Below are 27,614 nucleotides of genomic sequence, written 5' to 3' on the forward strand. Positions count from 1 at the left end.
CTACAACATGACTGATAGTCGTTAGTGCTTGGCACGTCTTCTGATGCCTAGAATTGAATTGGGGCTATTTTCTCGGCAGGACCATTAACAGTGAATAACTAGCAACGTATTTGAGTTTATGAACGTTAGAACAACACTGCACAGAACCGAAACCAGTTTTGAATTTTTGTCTCGTCTTCCTAAGCAGTATAAACTTGTTTTTATCCTTACTGTCACTTCACGGTCCACCGCATCGCGTGCTTTGATATGCGCTTCTGTGGCCGTCTGGAGCGTTCTTCATTCTGATATTAGGAAGCCACTGGAGCTAAGCACTTTTAAATCTAGATTGAAAACTCATTTCTGTAGAATAACTTTCTGTGTTTAGGTGTCCTTCCGCCACATCTCCGATTTAGCACGGTTGCCTGCGTACAGCGCGAAAGAACTTCGACATAGACTGGATAAGATGCGAGGAACCGCAGGCAAGCTGGAAGGTAGCCAGCCAGGTTGTGAACCAGCACCAAGAATTTCTCAAGCCTCCAGTGTCCCTTTAGAGGTGGGGAACGTCCGGGCCGTTTTAAGGCCAGGGTGCTTCAAAAAAACGTTAACACTTCTGAGAATTTGCAACAATACCACGAGAAATGTGGCTCTGGGGACCAGCTGGAGAAGATTCCAGGCACGTGTTGACGATGGCGAACAAGTCTAGACTGACTTTTTGAAGCTATGAACATACATTAGTTTACAGTGTAATCGTTCTTTTTTCATAAAAAATGATAGTCCCATATGAGTGTTGACATTATTTTGAAGCACCATGCGTGTGAACGTGTATTCCAGCCTATTAATGAGTGTTAATACACGTGGGAGGAAACTGGAGCCACCCACGCGTGCTAGGGGGACAACACCAGCCCACACAGATGGAGTCTGTAGTTTATCGCCGCATGGCAATCCCAAGGTATGGCAACTTCAACACCCGCAGGAAGGGAGTTTTAACAAAATCTCCGCGATTCGCTAATCCTCATTGCCTCCGCAGTGCCGGAACCGACAGGCGTGCACGACCACCGCCCAACTAAATTAGTGCTTGAAGAATGTGTCCTGTTTCGTGGAGATCAACGGCACAAGGGGAGACGTGAAGAGGAGAGTCCTGGTTGAATCATGACATGACTGGTGATTTATTTTTACGACTTTTAGCGTGGGAGAGTTGCACAAAACCTCAACACGAGCAATGAAAACAAGGTAAAAGTTAAAATGGCTCCATATAAATATACGGACTAGTTCTCGTTAGAATTTTTTGTAGTTTTTACATATTGGACTGAAAATACTGAACAGCGTTTGAGCAATAAGCTGCACGCAGTCACGGTCCATCAGTCATGCTCCAAAGCTGTTGCCAAGTCCAGATGACCTGACTTTTTTTGCCTCGCTTTTCTCAACGTTTGGCTCTGGTCATGCGGTGCATCGTACAAAGTTAGTGTAGGGGGGGGGGGCATACATGTGGGAATATAGTAGAGTACAACGCTTTATTTTCCTCCTGCGCTACCCTCGGACGATCGCCTATCTCAGAACTCTCCAGGCTTAAACCTTCGTAGTTCCTGGCGAAACGTCGAACTCAGATTGTAAATGTTGTGGCTTGGCTCTCCAACACACCGGTGTGCTGTACTAGTGACGAATTGGCACGTTCTGTTTACGTGAGGAACCTTACTAGTTGGCTGTGTCGGGTGGTGGCGGGTTTAACGACGCAATTATACAGGTAGGAACAACAGGTTTCACACTGCCCACCAGGGATTATTTGTCTGTTGTGCACGAATGCGCTGTCCAACCAAGTTCCTTCCTGCCCACTCCGAAGGAACGTGTTCTATTTACGCGATCTAACCCCAAAAAAAAACTTATGGATGATATTGTTCGCGAAAGCCTCCGTGTTAAACCTTCACAGCTTAGCAGACGTGATGAGATCGGGTGTATTGTGCGTGTGTTTATTTCAAATTGAAAAATCATTCGCTAACTATTAATGAGTGATATGCTGCGGGAACGTCACTGCCATCAGCCACATTTCCCGAGCCGAGAAGAGCATGGTGGAAAGATTTAATCAATCTTCAACCTATATATTCTTGCTGTGGATTTCACACCTGATGATGATTGCTTGTCTTGCAGTCGAAACGTCGTGAGAATTTGTATTGTTTTATGTTCGTATTATTTTATTATTTCCCTTTTACGTCACTTTACCGAAAGAACCAAGAATATGAATCCCTGCAGTCACGAAAGCTTTAAATCAAAATCTTCAACCTTTTTCGCTCGTTGCTTGCAATTGCTCGTTGGCACCACGTGGTGGAGTGTTGCAACGCGTTGGGGGGAGTGGGGGGATCGTTATCACTGAGCCCAAGTCCTCAATCTTCCTTTTCTTCATCTTACGTGATGGCTGCTGCTGTAGATGCAGAGCATCAACTTCAAAATCACATTCAGGTGCTCAAGGCCAGACAACCGCGTCAGGAGCCAGCGGAGTGGTGCGTCGCTTGCGACGTCTCCTTCGGATTTGCATCGTTACGCGCTGCGTGTTGTTTTCCCCGCACCTCCGAAGATGATGGCAAATCATACGAATGGCTGTTTACAACGTGGGAGGAAACCTGAGCGCCTGGAGAAAATCTCACCACGCGTGCGGGGGGGGGAGGACTCACCGATCGATCCCTAAACAGTTTCGCTGTGACCGCCTTCTCCTGGCTTGCCAGGGGGCACGGCTTCCTCTCGACGCCCATGGGGAAGGAATATCCCAAAGTCTGTGCGGTGATCCATCAACTCCTCGTTGCTGCCTCCGCGGTGGCTGGATTACAGGCGTGCGTGTCACCACCGCCCGGTTATTATATAAAGACACTAAACCTTGAATGATTAAAGTTACAAAGTCACTGCTCAACGATGCACGAACGATATTTGGCATGCACTAAAAAATGTTACTCTGCGTATAAAACAAAAATTATTTGAGCTTTGTGATGATACCGGAGTAACTGGAGAAAAATTCACGCGACCACGGGGAGAGAGACATTCAAGCTCCAAATATACAGGCGCTAGGTTCGGGAGAAGGAAACGGAATTATCAGTAGAAGGCTTAAGGTGGGTTCACGCTGGATCACTCTTAACGCACGTAACGTAACCTATAGATGAAGTCCAGGCATCCACCACATCCTATTGCTCCCTACCTCCTCTCATCAACTCAATAACCCAGAGTAGGTTCGTAATTGATGGCGGCAGATCTGGGGAGGCCTGTATCCAGCAATGGATTAATCATGGTCGATGATGAAAATTAAATTCCAAGACAATATTTTCTTCCACGTATCCTTAACATCAGGTCTTGTGCAGTGCCATGAGCGTGAAGATGCCCTCACTTCTGTTTTAAGTCACTCATCAAATTTAAATCGCAAGAATTCTTCAACGGGAGCTGCTTGAAAAATTCGAGGCTTTGCCTACCCTCATTGTCACCCCGTGATTCATTGGCTGCCGGTCGTTAAGGTCAAACCTCGCGATTGGCGTCCATATCTATTCCACAGTCTGCCGAGGTCAAATCAATATTGTGCAGTCGACTGTAATTAAGTTCAACACAATGCTGATGCCAAGTTCTTGGCACAAATCGATTCCTGACACTGGAACATAGATCCCAAATCCTGGACTGTCCGGGTCAAACCTGGACAGATGGAAACCCGACTAAGCACAATGGCCATTATGTTCCGTTATGCGTGATCAACGATTCCGTTTGAACCACGGCCTAGGCTAGGTTCACACCCGAACCATCAGTTGCGAAACTTGGTTGCATGCAACCGAATTGCTCCAGCTGCACACCCGGTTTCTTATCGTAGAGGCGCACTCTACTTGCATTAATCGATCTGCTCGGCGATGTTGTTGTGCAACTGATCTGCTCGGGTGTGGACCTGGCTCTACAATTGGTGATGATGGAGGCAGGGTAAGGCATTTTCAGATGCGAACATACTGGCACGTATTTTTTTAAATACTGGGCAAATGTTAACTTTTAAAAGGAGAAAATGTGCAGATTTAAAAATATAAAACGAAAGTGGCCAGGTATCTCAGCTAACCGTCATTCAGCCGAGTTGTCAAATGCAGCAATGACTGAACATCTTTGGGTTTGTGTTCAATGATGGTAAATTCCGGCTCTGCGAATTACGATGTTAGTTTAAATTGTCATGCGATAACCTCATAGCAGACTGTATGGGGTGGGGGGTGGGGGAAGTGCAACCCGATTATTTAAAGGAAACTAGGCCCACTTGTAGGATTTTTCCAATGAAATAAATCTCCCAGTTGTATTCTGATACATGGGGCAATCCACTGTTTTGACAGATTTCCTTATGGGTTCGTTGTCGTAAGACATTATGCCAATAGCACAACGAGAATAGATCGGAGAGAAAGATAAACACCCAAGAATAATAACAAATAATTAACGTGCTTACCCTTTTACTCTTGGAGAAGAAAATACAAACTTGTAACTCAAAAATTTGTAATTGAAATTTGAATAATTATCTTGTTTTTTTATTTGAAAGCCAATATTGTAAAATGTTTACTATAGAAATGTTTCTCTGAGTCGATATTCTAAAAATCCAGATGTAAACCTTTTAATAGGTTAAGGTGCCGGCCCCTGCAGTATCTGTTCAGACCACTGCTAGGTCAACAGCTTCCAAAAATAGGGTGAGAGCCTCGGAGGAACTCCAAGGTAGCCACACTTTCCCCCACTTCACGCAACCTGCAAGCCGAGTGACAATCGAAAAGGTTCAACGGTAATAATCCAGCCAAGACGACGTGAGACAAAACATTTATTTTTCTGTTACAGGAACGTTTTGCTAATTGCTACAGATGAAAGTTACAAACGGCAGTTCAGGTTAGGCTAGATGCTTTTTACAGGTATACGACAGAGATATAGTGTTAACATGTTTGCCACTTTTTACCATAGGTAACAGTCATCTTATAAGTAAATGAGCAGGAGCTTAAAGATTTTTTTTTGGTCACTTATGTTCTTTCAATAATGTTAAGACGACGCTGTACTTTTTCAGCCTTGCCGAAATGAAGGCGCTTTTCCGAAACAAAATGTTTAAACCCTATAAGTTGGTTACGATGCAGTAGAATATTATGAAAACGACAGAACAAATATATTTGCTATATTATAGAGGTACATAAAAAGTGGCTATTTATTATAATACAAAAACTATGTCAAAACTGTACCATAAAATGCAAGGCATGGTCGAAAAAGAATTGATAGCATTTTATTATAATGCAGAGACGAAGACTATGAACCAAAACATAGTAATATAGATTGGCTTAACAGATTCACGTCCATATCTTCTTACCTGACGCTACTGAGGTGCAAACACAACTGGAATTTTTTGCCATCGTACCAATGGGTCGGCGACATGCCAATGAAAGTACCTTTCGTGTTAATCCGTCAAGCTTCAGAATGCTCATCTACGCATACTCGGGATTTTGTTGTAACCTAGCAGAAAAGTACTATTGATGTACCGCAGGAATATTGATATACTGTATTGGACATGCATGATTACATTGTGGTTATTTTTTTTTCTCTCGTCCTTTATTTTCTGCCCACAGCTCCAGTAACGTCTCTTCCCTCGGTGAATTTACAAATGTGGTGACGTTCCGTGTGGTTGTACGGGGGGTGGTGGGGGGTTGGATGCCTCGCTTCGCCTCTTCAGATGTACATCCCTTTTGGAAAATCGTCACCGTGTGCATGAACGATAACCATCCCGATCCGTCTCGGAACAATGATAACTCGCAGTACAATTACAGTTTGCCGCTGGCGAGGTAAGAAAATAAAATAAAAACATACCAGGACACATCGTGGGAGGAAGTATTTAGAACAGCGGTCAGTAACCTGCAGCTCCGATAGCCGCATGCGGCTCTTTAAGAGGGCTGCCTCGTGTAACGTTATTCACGTTGGGATTTCGGCTCTGGAAATATTGACGTTTTCTTTTAGCCAATTCGAATTCATGTGCCCCTTCTTATTTTGGTTGACGACATCCTGATTTAGAATAACGTCTTGAGTTATCTGTATTATTACGTAACCGACAAAAAAATCGAGCCTCAATGTCCTGGGAAGACTTGCATATTTTCCCAGGATTGCCACCTCAGCAAGAGGATGATCCTGGGAATATCAAAGCAGGTGGCAAACTCTTTGTACAAGTGACTTAAATGCTCAGAATAGAACGTGGTGAACACCACGGCAACTGCGTTTATATAATTTACTTGCTGCATGTCATCCTAAATAATTGTAAAATGTATCGATTTCATGAGCAGAAAATGAACGAATAGGGTTCCCACCACACAGTAAATTCAAGGATGAACTAAATATACCACTGATATTTAAGTTACAACGTTTTGGTGAAGGATCTCATAACCTTTTTTTCTTTTTTTTAGTTTTTTTTTACACAATATACATGTTTTGGTTAAAGCATATACGATTATAAAGCAGCAACTGCTGACGATAATAAAATAATGTACACATTTTTTTTAAGTCAAAGGCCTAACAATGTGTTTCAGCCATCAACTCACAGTCGGTTAGTTGCCACGCCACACGCTAATTTGTGTTAATGTGTCAACTTCATTTTGTACAGTTTGTACCGACAATACCACAATCCTGTGTGTGAGCTCTCCTGCATTTTCTTAAGGGCTGCTTATCAACGGACGCTTTTTATGTGTTTAACCACACTTTCTTTCTTATATATATTTTTTGTTGCCAAGACGACAGGTTTGGTTGCTTGTGAACAAATAATGCAACATATTTTTTGCTCATTTATTTATGCGACTTTTTTTTTTCTCACGAGGTTAGAAGACTTGGAATTCACATTTTCAAGTGCAATTTTCTACATCTCTTTTATTCGTTTTCAGGCATCACATTTCACTTTGGTATCAGTTCCAAAAAATTGTGGCCAGGTTCTTTAAGTAGTCTCCCCCATCCATCCACCCACCCAAACCCTACACCCTCCCAACACCCCCCCCCCCCCGCCTTTCCAACACACAGCATTCCGTTAATAAGCCGTGTATAATAAGCAATCAACACAAATTCAGCTTTATAACCCATCTAGTCTAGTAATATAATCCACAGAGCCTCTGTTTAATGTCCATAAATACAATAGTGATCTTGCAAGCTGATGATATGAACCACTTGCTGGGGGGAAAAAAAGTCTAACCTTTTGTATACAAAATACAGTAGTGCATATATAACAAGCAAGAGTGCCTTTCTGTCCATGCAAGAAAATCTTCTGGGATTTTTCTTAGAAATATTTTCCAGAAGACTCGTTGCTGTACGCACAAAGGTTTCTATTCACACGGTCCTTTTACAGATTTTCCATTTAGCCGTTTTTTAATCTTAGTTTTCTTCTTCTTCTTATTGTTTCTTTTAAAACACTGGACTTTCTTGGGACGTCTTCGGGCGAACACTTGCATAACAAGGCCAAGAGAGTTCTACGAAGTGTTAACAAATGCACAGCAGCAGCCGCCGTTAGCCGGGCAAGAGAGGGAGAGCCGTTTTCTGCCTCGGGTGAACTTGACGAAGCTCTAGTTAGGTGTCGAAGCACTGCTCGAGTTAGAAGACAAAGAGTCAAAATCCGCTCAGGACGTAGGTGTGTGTGGGGGTAACAGGGGGGGGGGGGTGGTGGGGGCGGTTCACACCCCCCCCCCGAACCCCCCCACCCCGAACCCATCATTAGCACGCGTAGCTTCATCCGGCGAGCAGAAGGCAAGGGTTGTTCCAGCTGTCACTCAAGAGAGAAGGTGCAGTTTTCCCTTGCGGCTGCCGGCACGTTATTTGTAGGGCCTCAGGAACCGCGACACTTTGGAGTGCAGGAACTTAATGAAGGACTGCGGGAACATCTTTTTGGAGTCCGCCTTCGTGTATTTGAAGTAGTTCTGCGGGTGTGCCAGCACTTCGAACAGAATCTTGATCAAATTTTTATCCTGCGGGCGAGAGGGGGACAACGGCGCGTTAAATCCGTCGCGGCGCAGGCACACGCAAACGCCTCTGATGCCGGTCTCCGTTATCTGTACTAACGATTAACCGTGCACTCGAAGCGAGCCTATGCACTACAGTCGTTATGTATTGTCGGATCCTTCATGCGGATAAGGTGAAGTGACCATATTTACCAAGCGCATCCACACTTCACCATGTCGATAAAAGGAGTAAAATATGCGGACAAATATTTGGACAATAGCATCCGGTCATTGTGCCCTCCACAGAGAATCATATTGGGAGTTTTTAATGTATGGCCCTTTGTCAATTCCCTACTGAAGGCTTATTAGGTTATGGGGGTCGTTTATCCATACTTCACCACGCTGACCAGTGTGGTTTTGTGAATGAGAGGTGAGGGGGGGGGCAGGACCAGTTCGGATATCGTTTTTAAATATCCGTCTTGATTATTTTGCTGCTATAAATTTGAACATGATGAGCCACTTTGTTGACCTATCATTTGTGGCTGGGTCGATTCTGAAAAATAAATTAATAGTTGAGTGGGCTTTACCTGGTAAGATACAAAATATCTTATATTTATACTCTTAGGTTTTTTCGGTAAAGTCACGTAGGTAAAAAATAATACCGTCACAGCTAAATTTACTGTAAATTTAGCTGTGACGGTCCCACCTGAAGACAGAGACTTGTGTTGCCTCTGAAACGTCGTGATTTATTATCATTTTATATTTTTTTACCTACGTGACTTTACCGAAAAAACCTAAGAGTATGATCCCTGCACTCACGAAAGCTTCAAATCTAGAATCTTAATTTTATTTGGATATATTTTTAAGTGATTTGTATCCCTTTCCAATAAATTGCACTCATATCGTGTTTTCGTACCGTTTGCTGTTGTAACATTCTGATCCCGTGCCCCTACTGGACACCTGTGAAAAATAACTTTATAGCTCATCGGATTCCACCAGAATAAATAAATGTTCTGATTCTGGATATCACTCCCCACGTGTATGAGCCATCACGACGAGGTGGAGTCAAACACTTGCCTAGAGGACTTTTTTTAGGCCTAACTATGGGCTTTCCTCCTCATGACTCTATTGTGCTCTATGTTGTGCAAATGCATCCTTTGTAACTTTTAACACTTTAACACACGCAGTATTAAAGACAACGTGTAAATTACGATTTAAAACACGCACATGTTTGGAAAGTTTAATATATTATTAGCATAATCTATTGGAGTGTCTGTTGGAAAATGTGCCTGTGTTGCCCGCTCAGGAAAAGCCTCTTAGGCCGACCTTGAGTATTTCCTGGTGATTTTCTGATGCGTATAGCCTCCCATCACGGACGATGTCTTCAATTAGCTCCTGGTAGTCCTCTGGGAACAAAGAGACAACACAGAACGTGCAAGATTACATTGGTAAAGGCTCAGCTGTAATTAATAACACTCGTTGTATCCAGTTGTAATGATTAATATTGTAACGTAACGACTTCATTTTTATTTTTCGATTTAAAGCTCTATTAGAGGCCCTTCCTTCTTCATCTTAAAATAAAAATATTGGTATTATTATATTTCGGTAGGAGCCCGGTACAGCGCACAAACCTGCGCCGCAGGGAGGGTGGAACAGACGCTGTGCCACCTGGGCTTAGAGAAGGGGGCAGGGTGGGCTCACTGCCCCACCCAGTGGGGGTCACGAGCGGTGGGGGGGGGGACGGTGAGGAAAAATTACTTCAAAAAGATAGGAGAGGGCACAGGGGGAAAGGGGTGGAGGAACTGGCACTTAGGAAGGAATAACTTGGTGAACTTATCGGCCTATCATAGCCCCACGAGTGGTGATCGACTCCTGTCCAACTCCCGGCGCAAAGGGTTGGCACTCCTCCCTTCCACCTTCATCTGAAAAAAAAACAAAATCATCTACGATAGTCCGCCAGCGATGGCACGTACCGTCGTACGTCACGTAGTGGACCTGGAAGCCCTTGGCGCTGTTGCCCTCGTTGGACTTGAACTGCACCCAGAGGCGGCGCGAGCGCGAGGTGAAGGCGATGGGCCGCTCGTACGTCTGGCACGTCTCGTAGGTGGTCACCGAGTACGGCGAGGCTGCCCGAGGGGAGACAACGCGTCAGGCGGCGAGCGACGCTCACGAAAAAAGAAAAAACGCGCGGCTTGAAATCGTCGCCCGCGGCCGCTTCGTCCACGCCCGCAGCGGGGGAGAGTTGCGCGACGCAAGGAAATGAAACGGCGCTTTCAGGATCGCGGCGGAACATTCACAGTTCGTAAGCGCGCACCGCCGCAACAAATCGCTGGGTCGACCGCTGGTCCAGATAAAGCTCTCGACCGGTTTCGACCTTCCGGGTCTCATCAGGAAAGTCCGGCTTTTTAAAATAACAAAAAAAATTAATTACCAAAATGTTATCGGCAAGAATAAACTACAGGGGAGGGCCCGTTCAGCAACCCTCTACCGGCTTTAACCGGCGCGTGGCGGCGGCAAATCTCCCCAGCGATGAGCCTACCGGTTTTCCTCATGACGAGGTAGTCCCCGCACTCGTCGTCGATTGGCAGGAAGATCTCGGGCACCACGATGAGGATGCGCCGGTTCTGCGGCGGGCTGATGTTCCACGTGCACTCCACGTTGGAGGGGTAGTCGCCCGGGTAGTTGGGCGACTCGATGAAGCCGGTGAACTCGCCCAGCTCCCCGCCGCACAGCGTGTCTGCGAGCGCGAGGACGTCACGCAACGGTCACCGTCACGTGTCGGGGCGCCACAGTGGCGAGATGTTAACTACCTCACCTGGTATACAGGAGTTCGTGGGTTCGATCCTGACCCCGACTGCCTCTATATGTGGAGTTTGCGGTGTCTTTCTCGCAGTGGTCAAGTGGATTTTTCTCCGGGTCCTCCGGTTTTTACCTCCACATTTATAAACATGCTTTTCGAGCAGTTGGCTGCTATACATTTCAACATAAGCCGATTTGTTGAGCTATCCATTGTGGCCAGATCACTTCTAAAAAAGAGCTAAATAGCTCAGTGGACCTTACCTGGAAAATAAAAAAAAAACTTTTAGTATTGTCGTGTTTTAATAGCACCAGCCTCTCAGGGGGTCTTTGGATATCTAAATATTCGATTAAATTCTGGGTAGTGATTCGATTGGAGGATCAATATATATTTGCATTGTTGTGAGTGTGTTTTTCACGAAAATTTAAGGAATCGGAAAGAGAATGGCTTGATGACGAAATAAGAGATTGGTGCCAGACAAATGTGGCACTTTAACACGTAGGCTTTCACGACCAATATCATCCATAAGAGGTTTTTTTTTGGATTAGATCGCGTGAATATTTATATTTACGCAATCTGACCCAAAAAACCTCTATTATAGATGTGGCACTGCTTGAGCATATTGGCACAAGACGGAGGAAAGTGGAAAGAAATGACGAAATGTGCAGTGGACGCCTATGGGCTACCTGCCCACGGATCGTGATGATGATGAGTGTAGCAGCTCCAGTGGCTTGCAAGGGTCATGTGCAATCCATCACGTTATCGTTTATAATACTACTACTACTGCTAAGATTGTTTACCCAAAAAAGCCTCACTGAGTCTCAAAATTTGCACTTATTTATTCATGACTGCTGAGTCAGCTGGCCAGGATTGGGCAAAGACGTTTCTCACTTTCCACCCAGAGTCAACCTGGTGAGCACAAACTTAAGTATTTATGAATGTATCACCAAAACAACAATTTTTTTAAAATATTAAAAAAAAAAAAGACGACTTAATATTTTTAATATTGAAAATAATTACAATAAAAATCATGTCGATGATGTTTTTCTTATCCAGGAGGGTCATATATTCTTGGTTCTTTCAGTAACGTCACGTAGAAGGGAAATAATAAAAGAAAAAATATATGAAACAATTATTTTATTATTTCCCTTCTACGTGACTTTACCGAAAGAACCAAGAATATGAATCCCTGCAGTCATGAAAGCTTTAAATCAGAAGGGTCCTGTCAAGTTTTAACAGCACGGGGCGATGGTTGCCACCGCCAGTCCCAATTGAGTGATTCACAGGTAACTTGTCAGCACTGGGATGCTTTCGCCGATACCAATTAACAATCTATGATTTTTTTTAGCGATAGGAGGAAACTAGATGTCCCGGAGGAAGCGCATAGAGAACAGGGGGAGAACACGCAAACTTCACACAGGAGAGGCACCCGAGTCGGGAATCGAACCCAAACCCGTCTTGCCGCGAGGCCTGAGCGTGAACCCTGCGATGCTCCGTCGCCAAAATCAGTGGAATTGTACGCACATCCTAACACATCCTAACACATCCTAACGCACCCTAACACATCCTAACACACCCTAACACACCCTAACACGTCCTAACACGTCCTAACACACCCTAACACACCCTAACACGTCCTAACACATCCTAACACACCCTAACACACCCTAACACACCCTAACACGTCCTAACACATCCTAACACACCCTACACACCCTAACTCACCCTAACACGTCCTAACACGTCCTAACACATCCTAACACACCCTAACACACCCTAACACACCCTAACACGTCCTAAAACACCCTAACACATCCTAACACACCCTACCACACACTAACACATTCTAACACATTCTAACACATCCTAACACACCCTAACACGTCCTAAAACACCCTAACACATCCTAACACATCCTAACACACACTAACACATTCTAACACATCCTAACACATTCCTAACACACCCTAACACACCCTAACACACCCTAACACATCCTAACGCACGCACAAGTCTACGCGTGTATAGTAAGCGAGAGAACCATATTTTGACTCGTGAATCTATGGATTGTTATCACTCTTTCAGCGGTTAGTTGGGATTCATTCTCATGTCAAAACATCGTAATGCACATCGTCAATCCATCGTGATTTGAGTTTAGTGCCAGCAAGTCCAGCAAGGCCACTTCTTGCTGATAGGAATCGGTGAAGCCAACACTAGTTTAATGATGACCTTTTTGCAATGCATGTCATTGGGAAAAACATAGAAAAAACAACATCTGGGGGCTTATATATTGACAGAATGAATGGTCTTATCGTGTTTATTGCATTATAATAGTGGCAGCCAAGGAATGGAATGTGACTGAGAGGACATCCACCAAAGAGATGGGAGTCATGAACTCAACTTGTGCACGGACGCGAGGTGGATTGCTGCACCGCAGAGACGGTGGATCGATTATGGCTGACGATGATGATTATGAATAAATACGTAACATAGTCTGTTAAGACATTCAAGGTAAAGGTGTAGCCCTGCAAGTGCTTCAGAATCTGAATATTTGTTTATACTGGAGGAATCCGACGAGCTATAAAAGCTCTTTTTCACACAGATGTCCAGTGCCAACTCTCAGTGAAAAGGCCTCCTCTAGAGGGAGTTCTCCACAGCCCCTGTAAGAGATTGAAAGATATGGGAAATACACGGAGAAAAAGAACGCAGGCAGGCGGTCGCGCTCACTTTTGCACTGCGTCACGTTGGTGGAGCCGTCGAAGTCGGTGGTGGTGTTCCCGGGGCATCCCACGCAGAAGTTCTGTCCGAACTCGGGCTGGTAGGTCCCGATGGGGCAGCGCACGCAGCGGTGCGTCCCGCTGTCGTAATAGTGTCCCGGTGAGCAGTGCACTGTGGGGGCGACGGCACACGCGCTCGCTTTGTTAACGGATCGGCGGCGGGCGAATTTGGCGGCGGTCACTGCGAGTGGTCGGAACTCCGTCGGGCGTCACGATGGCTAAGGGCTGCCCGCGACGGACCGCAGCGTGGCCGGCTGAGACGAGACGGAGTTGGCCAGTTCTGAATGAAGAGGCAGAGACTGGCATTGTTTGGCGACGTTATGAGCGACCGCAGTGCACCCTGGGAGGCTAAACAATGGTGATTGAATTTCGATTTAAAGCTTTCGTGACTGCAGGGATTCATCTTCTTGGTTCTTTCGGTAAAGTCACGTAGAAGGGAAATAATAAAATAATACAAATAAAACATAATAAAATAATTCTCACGACGTTTCGGCCACAACGCAAGCAGCCGTCCTCAGGTGAAGACCAGGTCTGTTGGGGAGAGAGCGTCTGAATGACGCTGTCTCCCCGACAGGACGGCTGCTTGCGTTGTGGCCGAAACGTCGTGAGAATTATTTTATTATGTTTTATTTTTATTATTTTATTATTTCCCTTCTACGTGACTTTACCGAAAGAACCAAGAAGATGAATCCCTGCAGTCACGAAAGCTTTAAATCAAATATAATTCAAAGCAGCTAAATGTTTGGCAGCTTTCGTCGACTAGACTAAACTAAAATGAAACGAAATGAATTTCCACAGGCTGAAGACTTGACTAAAATTAGACACAGACATTTGATCGAAGCTGGAGGAACCCGATGAGCAACGAGGTGTGTAGCTCCTCAAGCTGGATAACTACAGAGTAAGTTACACAGCCGGGTGTATTAAAACTTCCACAGATTGTCGTCGATTTAACTTATACCAGGTCATTCTTGCAAATCCGAGTCACTGTTACAAATGAGGCAAGGCCCCGTCTCTCGAGTCCCAACCAACAAAATAAACGACGACTCAAATAAAAAACACAAAACGCCGATTAAATGAACCCTGGACACGTCACGCGCACGAGGCACGGCTAACGGCATCCACGTGGCGGTGAGCGTCAAGCCGCCTCCGAGTGCAGGGGACACATTTCCTTCGCCAATCGAGAATTCGAGGGTGGACCGCTCCGCGTTGGCAGCCGCCCCAAACTCAGCATCTCCTCCTGGGCGACCCCCCCAAACCCCCCCCCCAACCCCCAGCCACCCCCCCCCCGGCCCCCCACCTCTGGTCTCGCAGTCCTGGAACGCGGTGGAGCCCTCAAACTTGGTCATGAGGCCCCCTCCGCACAGGAAGCACGAAGAGCGGCCCGCCTCGGGTTGGTACGTCCCCATCGGGCAGTGCTGGCACGGGCGGAACCCGTCCGCTGAAAAGTGCCCCGGAGGACACTTCCCTGCGCAAGGAGAAACACAGACAAAGAGCCCCTCTGTGTGCAGCCTTCGACTGGAGGGTGCCGTGAGCGAGCGGTGCACGAACCCCAACAACCGCGCTACCCTCCGCTCCCCTCCAGCGGGGCGCGCTAGAGCTCCCTCCCGTGGACGCCCCTGCTGCCAGCAGCGACAAGAGCAGGCGAGCGCGCAATTGCAGGGCTGCGCAATTGCAGGGCTACCCGCATCGATGGGGGGGTGGGCATGCGCGTGGCGGAGATGCGGTGGGGAGCGGGCGCTCTCACCGGCGCACTCGGAGATGTTGCGGGCGCCCAGCACGCCCAGCAGGCCCTTGACGTCGGTGCCGGGGCAAGGCTCGCACGCCAGCTGGCCCTCCTTGTCCTGGTAGGTGCCGGGCGAGCACGACAGGCACTTCTCCTGCGCGCCGCTGTAGAACGTGCCGGGCCTGCAGCTCACTGCCGTGGCGAAACGAAACGAATGAGCTTGAGGAGAGAGAGAGATTGTGTCCGTGCGCGGATGGCGTAGCGCTGTCTCAACGCGCTCTCTGCCCCTCGAATGCGTTTAAGTCGCTCGCAGAGTGAAAGCCAAAGGGGATGCTGTCGGGAAGAGAGCTTCGAGGCCTTGTGCGAATTGCGCGATAGAATACAGAGTTTATTATTATTATTATTATCGTCAAACATAATTGTACATTTGCGAAAAGTTCTTTGAGCGTGCGATTGCGTCTCCAAATTGTTGGCAATGCTCTGATATTTGTGATTCCCCGATGGCAATGTAACTTTATACGAAGGTTTCGTTCATTTAGCATTGTCTTTATGAGAGTAGTTATTATGAGCCAGTCTATATTTGCGCCTAATTTCAACTCTCTAGTCCTCCTAGAGCATCATTCCAATGTTCGTCAGTCGTTCAGTCACGATCGTCCGTCCATAAGTGGCTTTTCATTTTACTCTAGCAGCCCAAAGTGCAGTCGACCCATTGGGACTCATGAACTCACAACCCTTATACAGCATGTCACCAGCAGGTGGCAGTGTGGCGCAGCTATTCAGGGTGGCCCAAAAATCAGGGCACCGAGGTTGATATAATCTATTATAACACTGGCATTAATAAAAAAAAAATATTCTTTAAATTCATATTTTATCTATCATCATTAATATAAATTTGTTCTTCCTTTTCAGGTGGCAATTAAAAATTGAAAGACAATTGACCAAAGACGAACAAGTTCAATTAGTGTATATGTACACTAAGAGGGCAGCTGTAATAAAAAAAAAGTGCATAGTTAATTTCAAAAGAGAACACATGCATGCATTAATCTTAATCGAAGTCAGTTTGAGTATTTGTTAAAATAAATGAAATGACCCAATGTGATTTGTTAACACAAACATAACCCTGTGTGTCCTCACTTTTGGGCCACCCTGTTCAGGCAGAGCAGCACGCACTACCACAAACAGCACTGTTAGAGGATGTGTTCTCCATTCGTCAATCTCACTGGGCTCCTGAAGGAGGAGATGGGGTTTTTATGCGACCGTCACAATGATTTCGATTTAAAGCTTTCGTGACTGCAGGGATTCATCTTCTTGGTTCTTTCGGTATTTTATTACTTCCCTTCTACGTGACTTTACCGAAAGAACCAAGAAGACGTCACAATGATTTTGGGTTTTCTTGGTTGCCCCTTTGGAGTTGCTATTGTGGGCGAACAAAAACCTTTATGTGAATGTGTGGCCCCCGTGCCAATACCGGAGGCCTGAATGCAATTTCCATCTTATTAAGTGGACGCATCGTACGGTAGTCTTAGTCTTTCAGTTGCAAGCACAGCGTTTGTAAATGACGGTGGTGGTAGGTGTTGTATTAAACACCCTGTGCCCCTGCAACAAGATGTGTGATGATTCGCCACCTCCTCAATGGATCAATGCGTTGTCACGATTCGGTCATTACCCAATTCATGAACTGGTTCCGTTTATGTTAGCCCATGCGGTGCACGTAGAATCTATCGTAGGCTGACAGCGCGGACGCCCGGTGGCGATGTCTCGGGGCGGCTGTGAAGGCGTCCGAGTGAGAGATTTCCCTTCAGTCATTGTGATTCGCTTCGCATTGTAGCCACGCCGTTTGAGACCAATTCACGGTGGTGAAAAAGACGCCCATGGCTGTGATGAGAGACGATGGCTGTAATGACGATGTCACAACGCGAGGTTGCACTGTGCAAATATGGCAGCTCACGGCTTTGGCAGTGTCAAAGGGGTTGTGTAGCGTGGACCAGGGGGTCATGGGTACAGCATTTGAGTGCTTTGTTGTTTTGTTTCGCATTGTTTATAAATGCCTATCGTCGGTAGATAAGACAGTTATATTACTTTCACGGGAAGGCCAACATGACAAGCTTTTTTTTATTAGAACACCATATTTTCAGCCTCTCCTAGTGGAAATGTCACAATGCCACCACCGGTAAGATCGCATAAATGTGTCGTTAAACCCGCAACTGTACTGTAGCATAGCTCGCTGGCATACAAAGAGAAGAAGAAATTGGAAATGGGGGAGGCGGTGATGGTGGCGGTGGTGGTGGGATGGGGGCAGCACCAGGCCCCACGGTAACCTCACGAGGCCACCGCGAGGGCCTCCGCAATTTTGGAGTCCCACGCAGCTAACGACAGCAGCAGCAGCAGCGTCCATGCGGGCCACTCACCGCACTTGCCGTCCGTGGGCACCTGGCCGGCGCTGCAAGGGCCCTGGCGCTCGCTCTTCTTGGGGGCCTTGCGCGTCACCTCGTAGTCGGTGCCCGAGAAGCGCACGACGAACTGCTCCTTGTTGATGGACTTCTTGAGGGCGCGGATGGTCTTGCGCAGCTTCTTGTCGGTCTTCTTCTTGACGCACTGCACGTCGCACGAGGCTGCGAGCCGGGAAGGGGGGGGGGGGGGGGAAACGCGAGTCGCGTACGAATAAGTGTCTCGTCCTCCCTCCCCCCAACGGCCGTGCACTTTGGTTTAAGATCGCAGCGTTGCACTGTGCCCACACGCGTACCACGCACAGCCTTGTTTTGTCAATCGACCCTACACCGCAGCAGGACGTGGAGGGGTTTATTCGCCCGTAGTTCGGACCCTTTGTGCGACCATCATCACGTGAAAGCGCGGGGCGATTCCAGACCAGAGCCCAGAGAGAGAGAAGAGAGGTTCGCCCCGAGCGATGCGCGACGCGCGTGAGAAACCCGAGCGCCGGGTTCGTGCCTCTTGGGCATCATCGACCGGCGTGGAGGTGGCCGCAACATTCTCCGCGGACGTGGAATACCGCGGCGTCGCTTTTGGCGGCGGGAGCGCGGGCAACCGGGCGGTGTTTGTTTTGAAGGGGGGGCCGCCGTTTGGTTACAGGATGACCCCTCGGAATGCCGCTCAAAAAAATGCGCACAACACCCTCCAGACGCTACACACGGTGGGGAAGGAGATTGCGCGGAACCGTCAAGGCCAGGTCCAAGCCCACAAGAGAAACAAAACACGAGAAAAATATACAGAAATAGAACTAGGTGTGTATATCGCGCATGTGCATTTATATAGCCAATATAAAATTGGTGATTAAAGATACCCTTCGTCGTCATACGCTGATGTTGAGCGACCCCTTACTCTCGCCCTCTTGAATATTAGTTATTAATTTAAAATACGTTTTTTTATTTACCTGCGCTTTTAAAGAGGAGGTGCAAACCAATTGGGCTGTATTTCGACACACGGCGCACCTTAGTTGCTGTTGTAAGTGAATCCAGTCCAATGTGAATGCTTGACTTGCGGGCAGTATAGAGTCTCAACGTGCATCAAGACATATTTACAGAACGTTATTTTACACATGGGTATGTATATATATATTTTCGCGCGTGCGTGCGCTGCAGTGATTGCCAAACCATAAAATTAGGAAAAACGGTTTATGGGTAAGACAATGCACGGGCATTGTGCTCGCAAAAGGACGCGTCAAATTCTATACCGGATTGTTGAAGTATTTACGCGAGTTGCATATCCGACTCGCTGGAATGGACTGAGGTGTCGGCGGACGTGTGAAAATGTCGAATGTGCGAAGATCGACAGAAAATGACGGGTTGTATCGTACCACTGCGTACACGTACGGTACTGGACAAAAATAAATGCTCCACTGTGCCATAGACGTAAGAAAAATGCGCGCGCGATTAGGAATACTGTACTTTACTCTCTGAAAAAAAGTCGGAGATGTGAACATCTATGTGGACATTGACAGTCACGCCATCACGTGCAAATCCTGCACTGGGTGTGGGCGGTTAATTGGCTAGGGCGGATACGTGAGGGTCGATTTTGCGACGTTGCTTTGCGCGGCGTTAAGTTGAACCAATGCACGGGCTCGATGCAGCCATGCAGCTGCAAGTTGAAAAGTCATAATTTGAGCCCGGCAAAGTTTCTTGAAGCCGTCGCTCACTTGAAGGCCTCCTTTTCCTTGTTTATTTTTACTTCGCAATAAACCAGTAATTCCGCGCCCCGCCGAACGTACTGCTTGCCTGCTAAAATAAATGCCGCATTGAAACAACAACTGTTCCTCATGCCAATGTCCTGTTTTCTGTCTTGATATGGAAAAAAAATGTGATTTCAAAGGAAGCAAATTAAGCGCCATTCCTTGGTAAAATAAATAAATGAATAAGTGTTTTGCCGACAAAAGCTGTTTATTGACACTGGGTTCCAAATTTCAATTCCCGAGCAACTGACGCACCAGCCTCAGCCACAGGACAGTCTAATGGTCAGCCTGCATCCATTCAGCCTTTTCTCTCACGACGAGCTACATGATCCTCCGTGACGCTGCGATGCCGGAACGGTTCGTGCACTGGACTTGCGATCGATCCAGAGGTCGCCGCTGTCTCACCCAAACACCCAGCGTGGAAGTTGCAACAATGGCGACGTTTCTTACATCCTCCGCCCACCTCGGCGCGGCCAGCAGTATAAGTGGGTAGAGCAGAGTTAGTCCATCAGCAGGTTTGCGGGTGGTGGGGTAAAGTATGGCTGCTCCCACATCTTCAAAGATTTGTGGGCAATATACCCCATAGAGTGGGAGGGGGGGGCTCTCTAGAGGGGGCTCTCTAGTGCACCTAAATCGTGTGGTCAATAAAATACTTTTGCAACGAAAAATGAATACGGGACGGTGGTGAGGGCATTATACATGTGCGGGGACAGTGGCTGACAGAGGAGTACTGTGACGTGTTGTGACGTGCAGCGTGGTGGTGGTGGTGGTGGCAGGTCTGACGAGACGAAACCTCTTCTTGTTTTTTCAAACTTTTGATACTCGTAAAACACATTCCTGCGGAGGGAGCTGGTAGGAACGTTGGGTTGCTCGGTCAATGGCCAGGGTTAACGGCGGCGTGGTGCATTCCGCAAATATGCCCGACTGTGAGGGCGGGCACAACCCGGCGTGAGTAGGTTAAACGTTGAGTTTTATAAGGGCACCACGGGGTGACCAGCCCCTCCCCACCCAGCCCCACCCCTCCTACCCACCACCCTAGCCCCACCCTCCCCACCCACCCAACCCCTCCCCAACCAGCCCCTCCCCACCCTCCCCACCCAGCCCCTGCCCACCCTCCCCTCCCCACCCAGCACCACCCTCCCCACCCAGCCCCTCCCCACCCAGCCCCTCCCTGCGCGACTGACGGACACAATAATCCCCTGTGGGCTGGTGGAACCAGTGGGTTCCTATCAGTAAAAAGATCCCATCGATATAACTGCTCAGCCCGAGCTATAAATGCTCTGATATTTGCATTGTATTTGTACTGTTCGCCGTTTGGCGTTCTCCACTCTAACAGTGGTGAGGCAAGGCCATGAGGCAAAGTTGTCTCTGGTGTTGGCAAATCAGTTTCAAAGATAATGCATATATTATATTATCAGATGATGTTTGTTTACATGTTTCGCCACAAGTAAGTGTGGTTAATGTGGAAGTGATGGCTTGCAAAAGGTTTCTATTTGGTGTTTGAACATCTTAACACTTCCTGTTTTTTTTTTCGCTGCCAGAAAGGGTAAAAAAAAACCTCTTCTTATTTTTCGATTTAAAGCTTTCGTGACTGCAGGGATTCATATTCTTGGTTCTTTCGGTAAAGTCACGTGGAAGGAAAATAATAAAATAAAAATTAGAGATGTATTTCTCACGACGTTTCAATTGCAATACAAGCAATCATCATCAGGTGTGAAAACCACAGCAAGAAAATTTGAAGAAAGAAAACGCCACTTTTTTCAAATATTCTTGCCGTGGTTTTCACACCTGATGATGATTGCCTGTGTTGCAATCGAAACGTCGTGAGAATTATTTATAATGTTTATTATTTTATTATTTCCCTTCCACGTGACTTCGCCGAAAGAACCAAGTATATACCTCTTCTTACGTGAAAAGTTTCACATTTTTGAAACTGCCGACAAAAGGTCCCCGTCGAGACGAAGCGGTTCGTCCGGCGGACCTGAGCCGTCGCGGGTGGAAGGGAGCGACGCGTCCGCAGGAGGGCGACACTCACCTGTCGCCGCCTCGGCGCTCACTTCGATCTCAAACTCGGCCGTGATCCTCGACTCCAGGTTGGGCGCCTTGCGTCCCTTGCGGTTCGGCTTCCCCTTGGTCGAGTCGCACTTGAGGTTCACGAAGTTCACGAGGCTGTTCTCTGCGGAACGCGCACGGAGGGCGGCGGTTGTCACGGCGTGTGTATACGTGTGTGTGTGTGCATACGTGTGTGTCATCTCGGTCATCTCAGTCAGTCGACCCGTGGCACCTGCTGGGTCTGACCCGTGACCTCCTGCCAGCAGGCGTTCGACACTTCACGTGGCCTCAAGGTGCACATGTCCTGGCACAAGCGTAGTGGTGACGTCACCGCCACTTAGTGGCGAATGGCGGTTGTTGTTGTTGTTGTATACGAGCGGAAGTGTAGTGGGGAGCGGTGGGTTAGCGGTTAGCGCTACGCCGCGCTATGAACCCGGCCGCCCGAGTTCGATTCCCGCTCACGGCCAACACCGGTGACGATTATCTGAACCGGTCCTGGGCCTTCCTTAGGTCGACTCAGCCTCAAATGAGTACCTGGTGCGGTGTGTAAACATCGCCACTGGGGAGACAAAGGCAGTCTGGCGTGGTGCTCGCCACCCACCCTCTCGTGTGCCGTTCCTGCCTTCATAGGTGCTCGCTAACAGTGATGAGTCCAGGCCAGAGGGTATGGAGGAAGCTGCCGTGGTGGCACGGACGTGGTGGCAAATCGAGAATGTTTTGCTCTTTGGAGAGGCTCGTCCACTGGCGGAACCAATGGGGGGGGGGGGGGGGTGGCACGTGCCCCCCCCCCCCAATGATCCGATGGAATTCCCTAATTTCGATTGGATCATCGGGGTTTATTAGTAATAAATCGGAATTTTGGGACCGCCACTGCCACTGTGTAGCATATTATTCGGTGCCAGGGACTCTATGAGATTATAGGACAACAGAGTCCATAATTGGCAATAAGTAACGGCAAAGCGGTTATAAGTGACTCACAGAATTGCGCGCAGTTGCGTATACAGGACACGACTTCCCTGAAGGCATCAACACCTTCAGCGAGCGCGATGCCGATCACACAACGCGGTTCGAAATCGACCCTCGATCGATGGCTGCGCCATCGCCGCACACGCGTCGAATAAAAAGCAAGGGACAAGTCCTTACTTACTAACAACTCCTCTATCATTGTTCATTGCTGGAGGGGTTGCCCGCCCCCCGCGACCTGAAAATCCTGGCTCCGCCATTGTCGTCCCCACCAGATAAATATGGACTTGTGAAGAGGAGGTGACCAAGACCTCGTAGTCTTTTGAGCAGAAAACAACGTTTTGCTTTTTTTTGCTGGATAATAACTCGCAAATAATGAATAGCAAAAAAGCTCAGGACGTCAGACTGTGACTTTCACGTGCATCTCAAGCCCGCTAGGTGGCGCGCCGCATCACGTGCACGCCGAAAGAAGCGTCCGTAGTCGTCTGGGCAGACAAAGATAACCTTTTTGTGACGGCCAAAGGTTTCGATTTTTTTGTTTTGCGAGAAGCCTCAATTGCAATGTTTGGCCAATTCCGCAATACGTTTAGAATGTTTGCTTGTGAGCCTAGATTAGTCGGCATGGACCAAATTCCTCCGGAGATTCAATAAACCGTCACGAGTTCCGGTTCCATGATTCCCACCGATATTTGTTTTAAATTGTATTTTCTGTGTATTGATCAATGTTGAGAGTCTGTCTGGTTTGTGTTGTCTTGCTTGGACAGTCCGCCTCGTTTGCATGGCCAAATCTGGCTTGGAGGGCCCATCCCGTGTTCCGTCTTTGTCCGATCACGTTTGTATCATACGTCTCAATTGCCTTATATCTTGTTCGGACTGTGAGCATAAACATTAAAGGGGCAATCGATTTGCATGAAGTGACTAATTCCTAAGTACATTTATCATGAGCGGAAAAAAACAATCGATTGAAATTTATGAATTGCCTTGTTGTTTATCACCATCGTAATCATCATCTATGATCACTCCACTTTCTCTATGAAGGCTTCCCCAAGTCATAGCCAATTGTTGCGCGACATTAACAAAGACAAAGATCCCCCGTATAGCCTTAACAGACTGTAGGAGCAAGTGCTGTTAGCGAGCACCTATGAAGGCCGGCACGGCACACGAGGGGGTAGGTTGCCAACACCACGCCCGGACGCCTTTGTCTCCCCAGTGGCGATGTTTACACATCGCACCGGGTACTCATTTGAGGTTTAGTCGACCTAGGGGAGGCCCAGGACCGGTTCACATAATCGTCACCGGTGTTGGCCGTGAGCGGGAATCGAACCCGGGTCGCCAGATTCGTAGTGCAGTGTAGCGCTAACCGCTGCACCACCGCTCCCCACATTAGCAACCCACCCAGCATCTGCGGACGCAATCCGATTTCGTCGCTCCGTCTAACTTCCGACGGACGTGCAACTCGGACGCGTTCGAGTACTCGGGCCCACCGCTCCATCGCCATTCGTGACCCGCCGGACTCAGCGTTACACGCCCACTCGTCAGTCTCGTCAGCTGGGGGTTGTGGAGCAACTCCAGCCTCTGAATCAGCGCAATTGGCAAATATGGGAGGGGATTTTGGGGTTTGTTTGATTTTTGAGCGAAAAGTGAGAACGCCCGCCGTCAACCCTCCGGATGTCGTGCCCAAAGAAAGCCTAAACACGGCATTGGGCAACTCGCCAAGCGGGTAAACAAAACACGTAAACAATCGGTTCCCTGTGGTGACGGCGGCGGCACGCAGCTGAAGCAGCTCCAGTGCCCCGTTTCGCGAAGGTTTCCTGGTTCGAGTCCAGTTGCCGCTCTGATTAATCCTCACCACCGCCACCCATTACCAGCGTCGTCAGCTACGGTCAATCCACTGATGTATTTGAGGCCTCCCCAAGCCTCCGTCACCAATGACCATCCTGCAAAGGGACAGCTGCCATTGAGGGGGGGGGGGGGTGCCCTTTGGCTAGACTGATTGAAGGTCCTATGAGAGCAAATCCCAGCAACACGAGCACTTCGGAACCGCGTTGGGCAAATCAACGCGTCCAAGACGACCGTCCCGCCTGATGAGCGAGCGGCGGCCAAAGTTGACGTGCAACGTTGGGCAAACGTTGCCATGTGGTTGACGTGCAACGTTGGCCCCACGTTGGCCCAAGCGTCCACGTTCGCTGGGGATCGACTCATGTCGCGGTGGCTTTTTTGGCGTTCTAACGCGAGGTCCGTTCTCGTTTGAATTATCGCGCAACCGCGCGGGGCAAGTTCGTGTCCACGCACGCACGGACGCACGAAGAGCAACGGCGTAAATCATGTGTTCTTTCCTTTTCTTGGACACAAGGCGGCACACCGTCAACAGAGCTGAACGCCGCTCCGCGTCCTCTCGATCGTCCGCGGTTTATCTCTCCTCCCATCGCGGCTTCTTTGACGAGCACCGGAGCGTGAGCGCCCGCTTATCGGGAGGGACCCGGGGCGGAGGTGCCAATAGCCGATCCCCCGAGCACCGGGCGAGGTCGTGTGTCGTCGGCCGAGCAAACACAGCCGCCTCGCCTCCCGCCTTTGATTTTCACCGCTCGGTATTAGAAAAAATGAAAAGATCGCTGGTTGACTGGCTGGCTGACTGCTTGACCGACTGGCTGGATGACTGGCAGGCTGGTTAAATGACTGAAAAGCTGACTGATTGACTGAGTGGCTCAGTGACTGGCTGGCTTTTTGACTGGTTGACTAGCTGGCTTGGCTAGCTGGCTGGATGACTGACTGCCTGGCTGGCTGGCTGACTAGCTAACTGACTAGATGGCTGGCTGGCTCGTGAGCACGACCGTCAGTCAGCAGAGTGTGGGCCGAGAATAAGCGACGCGTTCCTCGCTGCAGTGCGAACACGCACAACGGCAGCTGAAGGGGTCACGCTCCACAGAAGGAACGGTGAAAATTAAAACGACGAATGAATTTCATAGCAGCGTGACGCCTCTCCCTGTTACGCACACACACGCGTGCACGCGCACGCTGAATTTCTTTCATGTTCCTTAGGAGCAAGGGAGATGTGGAGGAAGGCGATAAAGCAGAGGGGGAGAAAAAAACACGCTGCCGTTTTCTTTTTGTTTGCGTCCAGAGGCGATGTTTGCTGTTTGACGCGTTCATCTCACGAGAGAAAAGCACGGAGGAATAAACAGCCCGCCGACACGCAACGCAGATATTGTGTTCTCGGGCACGAGCAGCGAAGGTTCTGCCACTCATGTGTTGAGCGTCTTTGAAATATCTAACATCAACAGCGGAACGAAACCTGTAAAAAAAAGAATCCTCTTGATTGATATCGCTCTTCTATTCAGTAGCAAAGTTAACAGCGTGTGGTTGTGTTTCCCCCCCCACACCACCACCACCACCACCTTGCCCCCACTCATTTCTCTTTGATTCACTTGCTGCACTTTATGTTATTGCATTTGTCATTATGATGACCCGGGGTCACTCCTGTAAACGAGGCTATTCCTGGTCGGAGCCGCCCCTCGAGTTCTCACCTCGTTAGACAAATAAACTTGAATGAAGAACAGATAAAAGGTGTTGACCCACTGCGTGTGAATAGGTGGATTATTTTTGTATATTATTCAGTTTGCAAATCGTATACCAATATTGCTTTCTTTTTCATGTGGCAACATGTTAAGTAGTTTAACTAAATTCAATAATATTACCTAATTTCATATTGGTGTAATCTTTCTTTTGCGCTTAGTGTTTTGGACTTTTTAGTTTAATCCAGCGATCGTAAACGCACCCCGAGTGAGCACGTACGTGCTGATGCGGTTAACACAGACGTAGAACAGCTGAAGGGACGGGTGAACAGACGAAATTTTTACAGATCGAGCGCACGAGAAGCACGCACAGTTAAGGAAACGGTTTTAAATTCATGAAAGAGAGAAACACGCTCCCACGTTGTACCGCTCGCAATTCATTTTCAATTCCCGAACTCGTCCATTTCCCGAAGAAGCTCCGCAGCAGCACGGTGGAGCGAAACGTCGGACGTCGCACCGAACAGCGGGCGGCGGGTACGACCCCCGAACACGCGTCGGAGAGAGCCGTGTGCGGCGCAACCACGAAACCCGGCAGCAGGAGAGGGCCGGGGGTCACGCTCCAGACACGGAACGTCGAAAATAAAAACGACGAAATGAACTTCATACCAGCGTGACGCCTCTCCCTTAATAGCCTTAACAGACTGTAGGGGCAAGTGCTGTTAGCGAGCACCTATGAAGGCCGGAACGGTACACTGAGGGAGTGGATGGCCAGCACCACGCCCGACCGCCTTTGGCTCCCTAGCGGCGATGTTTACACACCGCACCAGGTACTCATTTAAGGCTGAGTCGACCTAGGGGAGGCCCAGGACCGGTTCAGATAATCGTCACTGGTGTTTGCCGTGAGCGGGAATAGAACCCGGGTCGCCAGGTTTGTAGTGCAACGCGCTAACCGCTACACCACCGCTCCCCATAACACACACACACACACAGAGATGCGCGTGTAATTTTTGTGTTTAGTTTGTTGTCCTTCCCCCGCGCCTCGATTAGCACGGCCAGCTACGTACGGTGTGGAAGAAGTTCAACGTTCATGCGTGCAGTGAGCGTTAACTCACCTATGGCGGGCTTGTCTCAGGGAGCCGTCCATGACTTTGCCGGGGTTGCGACGCCTCAGCCGGCATTTCGCTGCGGGGAACTCGAAGCGAGCTTTCCTCTTCACCGTGGCGCGGTCTCCCGCGTCTGAGCACCGCCACGCACAGACAACGGCGTCAGCCACAGACAACGGCGACGGGTCGCGCACCTCCAAGCTTGGGAATTGATGTACTGAAGAAATTTGAACTTCGTTTTGTTTTATTTAAGGGGCAGCACGGTGCTGAGATGTTGTCTTTCTCGCCTGGTATGCAGGAGGTCGGGGGTTCGATCCTGACCCTGATGTATATTTAGAGTTTACATGTTCTCTTGCCTCTCTCCTCGCGGTAGCGTGCATTTCTTTTTTATCCGGATCCTCCAGTTTGTCCCTCCACATTTAGAGACATTTGTCTAGATCATTTAGATAAATTGGCTGCTATAAATTTCCTACATAAGCCACTTCGTTGAGCTATCATTTGTGGGCAGGTCGCTTCTGAAAAAGAGCTACATAGCTCAATGGGCTTCACCTGGTAAGGTAGAAATAGTTGAGTTTTATTTGTAAATGTTTAAGTAATTTGTTT

General features: G+C 48.3%; 1 protein-coding gene across 1 annotated transcript in view; it reads right to left on the reverse strand.

The window, feature by feature from the left end:
• Positions 1–4,764: 4,764 nt before the first annotated feature.
• Positions 4,765–27,614, reverse strand: part of LOC133351511 (signal peptide, CUB and EGF-like domain-containing protein 2) — a 182,900-nt gene continuing 160,050 nt past the window's right edge. Inside the window, 9 exon segments of the mRNA XM_061566775.1 lie at positions 4,765–7,928; positions 9,228–9,307; positions 9,875–10,027; positions 10,441–10,638; positions 13,426–13,587; positions 14,773–14,940; positions 15,220–15,390; positions 17,607–17,810; positions 21,417–21,557. Coding sequence (XP_061422759.1) covers positions 7,776–7,928; positions 9,228–9,307; positions 9,875–10,027; positions 10,441–10,638; positions 13,426–13,587; positions 14,773–14,940; positions 15,220–15,390; positions 17,607–17,810; positions 21,417–21,557 — 1,430 coding nt within the window. The 3' untranslated portion in view covers positions 4,765–7,775.

Source organism: Lethenteron reissneri, chromosome 37 (assembly GCF_015708825.2).
Source record: "Lethenteron reissneri isolate LAM-NWPU_2019-01 chromosome 37, ASM1570882v1, whole genome shotgun sequence".
Taxonomy (NCBI): Eukaryota; Metazoa; Chordata; class Hyperoartia; order Petromyzontiformes; family Petromyzontidae; genus Lethenteron; species Lethenteron reissneri.